Below are 9,575 nucleotides of genomic sequence, written 5' to 3' on the forward strand. Positions count from 1 at the left end.
GGGTTCACTGCAAACAGTTGCTGCAACTTAGTTTTTCAGAACACCAACTTAAAGTTTCGCTATGGCACAGGCCCTACCCAGATGAATCAAATATGGCATACGCTCTCCATATTCTTGACTCTGGACCTGTTCTCTGACTGCCTGTTTTATCCCACCCCTGTTTCGCCCTGCTACCTGGCCGGATTTGTCAGGTTCTCCCTGCTTAGTGGACCACTGAAAGTTTTGGATTTTTAGATCTTGTACTATTGACATGATTACTAGCTTTTGTACTTGGCTTGCAAATTGCATTTGGATTGCAGAATTCTGCTACATTTACCTATCAGTACACTACACTTAACTGTCTGTCTCCGGGGTCTCTCCTAACACTGTGCCTCTACTTAAAAAGTGCCTCATCCTCTCTTTGCAATACTTGAATGGTTTCACAGGAGCTCTCTCCAGCAAACACCTGTGAGGAAACCTGTTTAGACATTCAGGACCTCACATCATTATATTGTACTCACCTGTGCTGTCCTCCCGAGCTCCATCCAATCACCACTTGGGTCCCACTACCACTGAAGGATTCTCCGATTTCATGCTCTCTGTCAATCAACTTTAGGCTTCTCATTGTGTGCTGAGTCGTGATTTTGGGTCCTACTGAATTAAGTGACAATACCATCCTTCAGCAGTTGAGAGATCAGGCTGGTGTCCAGCATGAGGAGATGTCAGGCTGTACTGTATGCTGCTTCCATGCATTACTGAGGCTCCTGCTTGTTCAATGAATAAATGGTTAAATTGTCAAAATGTGTTTCTTCAAACTCCAACCATATCCATTGTATAGCAAACAAGAGTCCACAGCAACAGCAGAAGAAGCACACTGTGCTTTAAATGCAGTGTGTCTAATTTAGTGCCATCTAGTGGTGAAGTAATAGAATGCAACAACTTACATTTGAAGTGCGTGCATTTTGTAGCACATGCACTATGGTGCCTCAGAGAGACCGCACTTCGGCAAGCCAATCGCCAATTACTATTTTCCACCAAGTTCTTCTCCTTTGGGTATCTGTAGCAGGAAGATTGCAGCTAAATATGTCAGTCTGTTGTCAGGCGCGGTAAGACTTTTGTCATATAATTATTGATTACTAGACCTACGATAATATGGGGAAATAAATGTATGTTGATGTGATAGAACTTTTTTTTTTGCATATAATTGAAATTAATAGCGGGTTTTAATGAAACTGAATGAACAAACAAAATAAAAAAAAATCAACACACTGTCCCTTTTTGATCATTATAAGATTTATTGCAAGCAGCATTGTTACAACAAAGAAATAATAACCCAAACACATGTGATCTTTATATGAATGTTTTTGGAATGTGGGAGGAAGCCGGAGCATACAGAAAAAAATCCAAGACAAGTTGAACATGGATACGTTTATCTGATATTTGACTCGTGTGTATCATTTTGGTTGCCCATTTAGGTAGCCTACATGAGAGATAAATGTGCAAAATGTTTGAAACATCTCATGAGAATCCAGTGCAAATTCTCCATCACAACAAACCACAACCAAAGTCATAAACATACCGGGAGACTCGAAATTGTCCTGAGCTTTGTATGTCTGTGAGAAAGTAAGGTGGGGCAAGCTCTCTTACTTGCTAGTAACGCTTCAATAGGAAAAACCAGCATAGAAAATGTTTGGATGAATTTCTAAAAGGTTTCAAGGATGCTGCAGGTTCTTTTTGAATGTGATGTTTTATTGAATGAGGTCAATAGACATACGCATGTAATATAAGATGGAAGTGCTTGCTATGCTAAAGTAGTACTGAAGATCAGTCAGTGTTGGTGTCAGTTTAGTGTGGGATGGATGTGATTGTATTTTTCTTCCAGTTGGTCTCAATTTGGAATTTGGATTTAATCTCAAGACCAGTCAAAGAGCTACTGCGTGGACAGCAGTACTTCACTAACACACTGCATTACTTGACACTTACGTTTTACAAAGTTATCCAAAAGCCGTAACGTGGTCTTGCCTCACTCTTTGTCTTGACTGAAGCCAAACTTGCCATAGTCCTTGGTCTGGACTTGGTCTTGAGCTTACCTTTGAACCACTAAAGATGAGAAACACGTATAGTAAACAGCTTTTGTCGCTACTTTTGACAGCCTAAAGAACAACATCACAGTGGGGTCATTCATAAAAGTCCATGTCACTCAAATGTAGGAGTTCTTTTGAAAAGACACTGCTTGGCTCCTCGAACTGCCAGACAACGTCGACACATGACTGCTACTGATTGTACGCGACCCTGACATTGTTGATGTGCTGTATCTGGACAAGAGGCCCGACTCTGAAGCTGACAGTGACCCGGCAGAAGGATTTGTTCGCCTCGTGTTCGACCCACGATCTGATTCGGCTGAGCCTCCAGATGACGACCCCGAGGAGATGGCCGACGAGTTGGAACGCTCTGATGACAGCTCGGATACAGAGGACACTTTGCTCTTGGAGGTGATTCCGGACACTGAGGACAGCTCTGTGGTGGACTTGGTTTTGGGGTCTTTTTCCACATCTGGTAATTGTCGGATAATCACCCTGCATGGAAGGAGAGGCACAGATTCTGTTTGGTTTTGTTTGGTTTTGGTCTATCTCTAGCTATACGTATATTTATTTCTATTGCTAAACAGTATGTATCTCTATTTAACTAGTGTATATCTATTTATAGCTGAATCTCTTTTTATGCATAATTTTAGGACACCAAAAACTAAGTGTGCTCATGGTGTTAATTACTGACTCACGTGTGCGCTTGTCCACATAGTGGCCTACACACCGACCACAGATAGAAGAAACCACCGGCCATTTGAAAGCAGGAGCCAACCCAGCCTAGGAACAGTGGGGTGCCGAGATCAAACCTAAAGTCGATTAAGGATGGGATCAATGTAAAGTCAGTTTTGGTACATTTCTATTTCCCTATTGAAGACTTGACTTACTTAAGCCCATCAAAGATAGGGTTGAAATATTCTACAGAGACGAATTGTGCATAAACAACATATCCACTTGTGGACAATAAACCTGCACACAGACAACAGAATACCAAATTACTCACTTTCCACCATGCACAAAAACAATGTCCAAGACAAAATTGTGTTTTAATTAATAATAATTGTGTTTTAAATTAATACTTCTGATAGTGTCAATCACAGCTGAATTTTAAATGAAATTTGTAAAGCAAAAATGTGTTCCCTGTGTTTATTACTACTATACCTAATCACATGAATAGTATTAAAATAAGACATACCACTGATTATGTGGAACCAACCGCCAGTGTAGATCTTCCTGTATTTCGACAGGTCTTTCCCCCCTATGACGGTGCACTCCATGCCCAACAAGCTGAGCACAAAGCCCAGCATGCCCAGGGACAGCGCGGCCATCAGCAGACCTCGCACAATCTGAATGTGGCCTGGAGTTCAACCACAAGACACGTAAACGGGTTCAGGGTGAGTTTGAGACTTGGCAGACAGCGTGGTACTCACCCTCCACGGACCAGAGCACAGGGAAGTCGTAGCAGTTACTAACAGCTGTTGAATCGGTAAAGCAAGATCTCCACAGACTGGACCAGTACCAGGCCACCTTCAAGATGGAGGAGCCCCCCATGCCCCCGACAGAGGTGATCTTCCAGCCCTCCATGGCCATGGTGCAAGCCACGAAGATCCAACCCAGCACTGTCATCAAGAAGCCCCAGATTTGTACCACTCGAATCTGCATCTCTGGCCGTATCCAAGGGCAGGTTCCCTCAGATCTTAGAAAGAGGTTGCTGCACTCCACCCTTGATGATTTTCTTCTCACGCTCTTGTTTTGTAACAGTTGATTTCCACTAACAGAAGATTAAATGTTGAGCTTTCATCCAAATACCGACAAGTAAAGAAAAGCCCAGTGGGTCGCGGAGATAAATGTTGTTGTTCTGCAAGTTTTAACATGCGGGTGGGAGAAAAAGGTCCCTCCAGTTCCCATTGCTACAAGTGACAGTTGCCAGATTAGTACCTGGGCTGAGGGTGCTCATCTAAGCATACTTCTCCAATTACCAAAGACGAGTTTGTGCGCATTAAGACTGCCAAGTCAGCAGATATGGTAGATTGTAAAGATCCCTTTACTGTCTCTGGCTGATTATTCATCTTGCTGCTAGTTTAGCAACAACTTTGCTCATCACTGCTTTTAACTCTTTTACTGCCACACGTTATCAAAAATACAACCCCCCACAGTGCCAGCCGATTTTGAGCATTTTTAAGTCATTTTTCAAGGCAAACAGAATATTGTGTGCGTTTACTACATATACAATGTGAAAGATTGGATTCCATTCTTTCATTAGAAAAACAAAGTACGTTTCTACCTTATTCCGTTCCTTAGTAATCACCATTTGAAAATAGGTCATTTGAGTGACATAAGCAAAAATACAAAAAAAAAAGAGAGAAAATAAGCTTTTTGTGAAGATACATTTTCTCCACAATAGTGAATTTGACACTAATATTTTTTGTTTAGTGACGCTCTGTGAATTAGATTTAATGTGACAAAGGCTTCGTCGATCATTCACATCATCCTTGAAAACTTTCTATTTCATCAGATTCGTCATGTTTCATTGGAATTCCATATACCTTGAGCCCATTGAAAAGAGATACAATGCTGCCATCTGCTGGCCATAGTTAGTGGCTGTTTTTGATTCCACAACCTATTTACCAAGCAGCGCTGCAATTAGACGTTGCACTTCTCATTGATTTAAAAAAAAAAAAAAAAAGTTTATGGCGCCATACATCGTGATTTTTCACATCGTTATTAACCGTTTTTGGCAGTCAAAGAGTTAATGACCTTAGCGTGTTCTCGCCGAGATCATTCCAGAAGGCTGCTTATCAGTCATTTCACTGACAGCTCACTGTGCCTTCGCTTCCATAATTAAAACACGCTCTCATAATGGCTTAATGCCGAAGTGATGTGGGCAGTAATTAATACTCTGTCATCAACAATGAATTGGCCAGTGTGACTTTAATGGGGTTTAGTGTAGCACAGTGAAGCTTATGTGACCTGGAATACCTAAAAAAGGACATGTTCAATTAAATTCCAAAATTTGGATTTATTAAAGGCAAAGTTAATGAAACAGTCCACCTGTTTAGTATTGTTGTTTATATATATATATATATATATATAAATGCCACGAATTTCCGACCTACTTAAGTCACACATCTACGGTGTTTCCGGTTACTGCGCCCCTCAATTGCGAAATGCTTCGGAAAAATTAGACACACTAAACAATTGAGGGGCACAAGGGTGGAAGTGTAAGTATTGGAACGCGGCCGAAACCTGGCAAACAGTGACAGGAAACAGCTTAGGTGTGTGACTTACGGAAGTCAGAAGTCCCGCCTCCTCCGTGGCATATACACCATTGGGGGCTTTAAATAGACACTGTGTATAGGATTTAGTGTCAACTAGTGGTGAACTAATAATTAATTCATTTTAGCAACCAACTGTTAATTTCAATAATATGAAAAAAAAATGTTTTATCACATCAAATTACATTTTTTTTATAGTAGGTATAGCAATCACGATATCAAATAGGCTGTGCCACGACTTACAGGAGGCTGACATGTTTCTGCTACGGATATCCGAAGGAAAAGAACTTTGCAAACATAGTAATTGGTGGTAGGCTTGCAAAGTATGCTTTCTCTGATTGCGCCATCGTGCTTTAAAATCATTGTATTCTTTCAGTTCACCACTAGATGGCACTAAATCCTACTCACTGTCGCTTTAAAATAGTCGAACATACTTAAAAATATGTGGTCCAAAATGTACAGTTGTACACAGTTTTCCCCTAAAGTTAAGTTTTCTTTTAAGTTATCGAATAGCATGCTGATATTTAAAAACCCAATGCCACCTTTCTGCAATGCCAGGGACACCTGACACTTGTTTATGAATGCAGCGGAACGTGTCGGTCACTGCCTGAAGTTCCTCCTGATGATTATTCAGAGGTGCAGATTGATGGCTGATTGGTGGGGAAACCTGCTGTCAAGTCTGCAGATTTTCTGTGGCTTCTTATGTGACCCGGCGGTCCGTGGAGGTCAGATCATTGAAGGTGGAGACCACACGAGGAGGCCCTCATGTGACCCATCTTTCCGCTTTGATAATATGAGCAGAAGCTTACCTTTCAAAATTAAAGCTTTGAATGGAAACTGTTCCTAAAATTGCTTTATTTTGAGCTACATTTAAGTGCAAACATTGATAATACAGTATTGTGCTTGAGTTTGAATGGAGACTCTAACCTGCCATACAGTATTTAAAGAATCACCTGTAAGTGTTTCTCTTTTTAAAGTTTGCCCACGTCCATGATCTCATATGTCAAGCAATTTCACACGTAGGCGTTTCTTCCAATCTGCCTGGATGGCTCCAGAAGCTCTCTTTGCAGGCTGCTGGTGGCCTTGCTGCGCTCGCCAAGTGTGTGTGTAAACACGGCAGTGCCCCTTGAGGACTGATGGACTCTGCAAACACAGAATAAATTGAAGTGAAGTGAAAGAAAACTCTTTTAACAAAGGACATTTCATACTTTCATCTTTATGGCAGTGTTTTTGGCTGTATTCAGGGGTAACTGTAATTCTAATAAATACATATTTCGCTGCTCATCTAACTCAGCCTTGAAGTCTATATTTATGTATGCTTAAAAAAAAAAAAGAAGAAGAACGCTGATAATGGCCGTACTCGCCACAAAAAGGTGCGCAAGCAGGATTTAGAGCAGTGGTGTCAAACATAAGGCCCACGGGCCGGATCAGGCCCGCAAAGGGGTTTAATCTGGCCCGCAAGATTATTTTGTAAAGTTCTAAAAATAAAAAAATGCATTTAATGTCGGACTAATTAATGAATCGGCCACAATCAAAATATATAAAATTTGTAATTTCACAAGCTGTCCTCAGATGAGCAATGCACATTGTACGGGGGAATCATCCTGGATGTCATTATTTTACACACAACTTAAAGTTACGGTTTGTTTAATTATTATTATTATTATTATTATTATTATTATTATTATTATTATTATTATTATTGTTGTTGTTGTTATTGCCCTGCGATTGGCTGGCACCCCCCGCGACCCTTATGAGGAATAAGCGGTCAAGAAAATGGATGGATGGATGGATGGATGGATGGATGGATGGATGGATATTATTATTGTTATTATTATTATTATTATTTTATTTTTTTATTTTTATCATAGACCAACAAACTTGTTAAATACGACATAAATTCAATTGCTGGTAACACAAATAGATATGACAAGGATTAGCGTCTTTATAACATCATTAACTGCTCCACACAATGCATTCTAGGAACAATATATATGCAAAACATATATATAGATTTAACACGTCCAGAACTCAGTGTTGGCGCATTCCATTTGCATTTGTATTATTTTTTGGAACAATATGATTAGTTGAGCTCCGTAATTTAGGGCTGGCACACAAATAGCGAAAATCTGCGTATAATTGACGGCAATCGTTTTTAAGTTACATACCGTTATTTTACTGATGCGGCCCACTTGGTAATATATTTTCCTCCATGCAGCCCATATACTAATATGAGTTTGACACCCCTGATTTAGAGGCTATTTTTTTTTCCTGAGAAATTTGCTGAATGAGGCCCATTGTTGCCACTCAACTTGCCTGACGCTCGAGCCCGCTGACAGGGACAGACAGAAAATCAAACCTCCCGAGATGCATAACACAGATCCAGCCCAGCCGATGAAGAGCGCCGCTCCGAGTTCAAACCTGCCATGGACATCCAACAGCTGAACTTGATGATAGGACTTAACACAATCACGCCAGTTGTCATGTTGACCTACTTCTGAGCAACAAAGAGGGGGTCGAAGAAGTCGGCAGTGATCCTGTGAGCATATATGGAGCAGGCGGTCATGCAGCACAGGCCTGTGGAAGCAGATAAATATGTAATCCTGTGATTTGAAAGTCTGACTAAAATCACTGCAGAGCTAAAATGCGCTTTCATGTTTGGGGTGTGAGATTTACCGCTGAGGATGTAGTGAAAACCTGCTAAGACTGCCAGGCGAGCTTTGGTGGTTTCGGAGCCTCCTACTTTTGTACACTTCATTCCGAGCAGGGCAAGTATGGCACCAAAGAAACCCAGACAGACAGCCGCAATCATCAAGCCCCGACATACTTGGATGTAAGCTTGATAACAAGGACAGAGGAGCAGGAAGAAAAATGACTGGTAATGGAAGACAAATTGACAATAAGCATTACCTTCTTGTCAACAGTTGCAAAATTGCTTTCAAACTCTCTTCAAGTTTCGAGCAGAAAATGAACTCATCTCACCGTCCAGGGCCAGCATGGAGGGAAAGTCCTTGCAGTTGGACACGCCTGTGGAGTCGGTCACGCATGTTTTCCACAGATTAGACCAGAAGGTAGCTGTAGTGATGACCGTCCCGTCCACTGAGGAGACCTTCCAATAGTCTGTAGGAAGTGTGGATGACACTAGGATCCATCCGGAAACACTCAGGAGAAATGCGACAATCTCTAGTGTCATGGTGCTCATTGTTCTTTGAAGGCACAGATCAAATCAGGTCAGGATTTCTTTTTTTAAGGTTCTTACAGGTGAGACACCCTTGAAGTCCTCCTCCAGAAATGGCTGAGCAGCCCAGGCTTGGCAGACACTTGACGTGAAATTATTTGAGGCCCTTTTCAGGTCAGCTTTTTTTTTTTTTTTTTTTTTTTTTTTTTTTAATGTCATCGGACTGCAGCCGTTCATCACTCCACACAACATCCAAGGGCTCTCCAAGGTAGACGGAAGTCATTAATTGACAGGAAGTGACAGAGGAACACTTTATGGAGAAGACAGATAGCACAGACATGCCTAGTGCCTTGAATGACTTTCTTTCAGTCGTTGCTTCTCATCTGTTATCATAGTAGGAATAGCAGCGATTAGGATGCTCTGCACTCATTTTGCAACATTGTAGCGCCATCCAGTGGTAAACTAAAAAGGTTTAAGAAAGACGACTGGACTTTGATTTCACCTATAGTCGTGAGGCAGACATGCTTAAAGCAGAGACATGAGTGGGGGAAGGAGGAGTGACGTGAGTAGGTGCTGTATTAAATTTTGCTAGCAACTTCAAGACTGCCAACAGTACCTTTACTGTTTTAATGTTGAACATGATGACGGTTATTGTTTTTGGAACACCTGAGAGAATGTTTGCCAAAAAAAAAAAAAAGTTTTTCAATTTGAATGTGACATATATTCTCTTGGCGGAACGGTGACTGACTGGTTAGCACGTCTGCCTCTCAGTTCTGAGGACTCGGGTTCAAGTCCAGGCTCCGGCCTTCCTGGGTGGAGTTTGCATGTTCTCCCCGTGCCTGCGTGGGTCTTCTCCGGGTACTCTGGTCTCCTCCCACATTCCAAAGACATGCATGGCAGGTTAATTGGGCGCTCCGAATAGTCCCTAGGTGTGCTTGTGAGTGTGGATGGTTGTTTGTCTCTGTGTGCCCTGCGATTGGCTGGCAACCAGTCCAGGGTGTACCCTGCCAACTGCCCAAAGCCAGCTGAGATAGGCCCCAGCACCCCCCCCTGCGACCC

At 41.7% G+C, this 9,575-nt stretch overlaps 2 protein-coding genes across 2 annotated transcripts; both read right to left on the bottom strand.

The window, feature by feature from the left end:
• Nucleotides 1-1,286: 1,286 nt before the first annotated feature.
• On the bottom strand, nucleotides 1,287-3,963 carry cldn10e (claudin 10e). Its single transcript, XM_077515226.1, has 5 exons — nucleotides 3,494-3,963; nucleotides 3,259-3,420; nucleotides 2,951-3,032; nucleotides 2,759-2,872; nucleotides 1,287-2,555 (listed from the first exon to the last, which is right to left on the bottom strand). The coding sequence occupies exons 1-5, from the start codon at nucleotides 3,723-3,725 to the stop codon at nucleotides 2,180-2,182; spliced, it is 966 nt and encodes a 321-aa protein (XP_077371352.1). The 5' UTR covers nucleotides 3,726-3,963; the 3' UTR covers nucleotides 1,287-2,179.
• A 2,388-nt stretch (nucleotides 3,964-6,351) lies between these two features.
• On the bottom strand, nucleotides 6,352-8,540 carry cldn10a (claudin 10a). The gene is made up of 5 exons (XM_077515344.1): nucleotides 8,321-8,540; nucleotides 8,015-8,176; nucleotides 7,834-7,915; nucleotides 7,646-7,759; nucleotides 6,352-6,481 (listed from the first exon to the last, which is right to left on the bottom strand). Exons 1-5 carry the CDS (start codon nucleotides 8,538-8,540, stop codon nucleotides 6,352-6,354), a joined length of 708 nt encoding a protein of 235 aa, XP_077371470.1.
• Between the last annotated feature and the right edge of the window lie 1,035 nt (nucleotides 8,541-9,575).

The sequence above is a fragment of the Festucalex cinctus genome, chromosome 2, assembly GCF_051991245.1.
Source record: "Festucalex cinctus isolate MCC-2025b chromosome 2, RoL_Fcin_1.0, whole genome shotgun sequence".
Lineage (NCBI taxonomy): Eukaryota > Metazoa > Chordata > Actinopteri > Syngnathiformes > Syngnathidae > Festucalex > Festucalex cinctus.

What these genes read in the sequence shown, in the direction of transcription:
- cldn10e (XM_077515226.1), bottom strand. Translation starts at nt 3,725, where the DNA reads ATGCAGATTCGAGTGGTACAAATCTGGGGCTTCTTGATGACAGTGCTG. An exon ending in CCTATCTTTGATGGGCTTAA is followed by an intron (nt 2,873 to 2,950) that starts GTAAGTCAAGTC and finishes AATCGACTTTAG; the next exon opens with GTTTGATCTCGGCACCCCAC. An exon ending in CTATGTGGACAAGCGCACAC is followed by an intron (nt 2,556 to 2,758) that starts GTGAGTCAGTAA and finishes CCTTCCATGCAG; the next exon opens with GGTGATTATCCGACAATTAC.
- cldn10a (XM_077515344.1), bottom strand. Translation starts at nt 8,540, where the DNA reads ATGAGCACCATGACACTAGAGATTGTCGCATTTCTCCTGAGTGTTTCC. An exon ending in TTTTCACTACATCCTCAGCG is followed by an intron (nt 7,916 to 8,014) that starts GTAAATCTCACA and finishes CTGCTTCCACAG; the next exon opens with GCCTGTGCTGCATGACCGCC. An exon ending in CCCCTCTTTGTTGCTCAGAA is followed by an intron (nt 7,760 to 7,833) that starts GTAGGTCAACAT and finishes TGTCCATGGCAG; the next exon opens with GTTTGAACTCGGAGCGGCGC.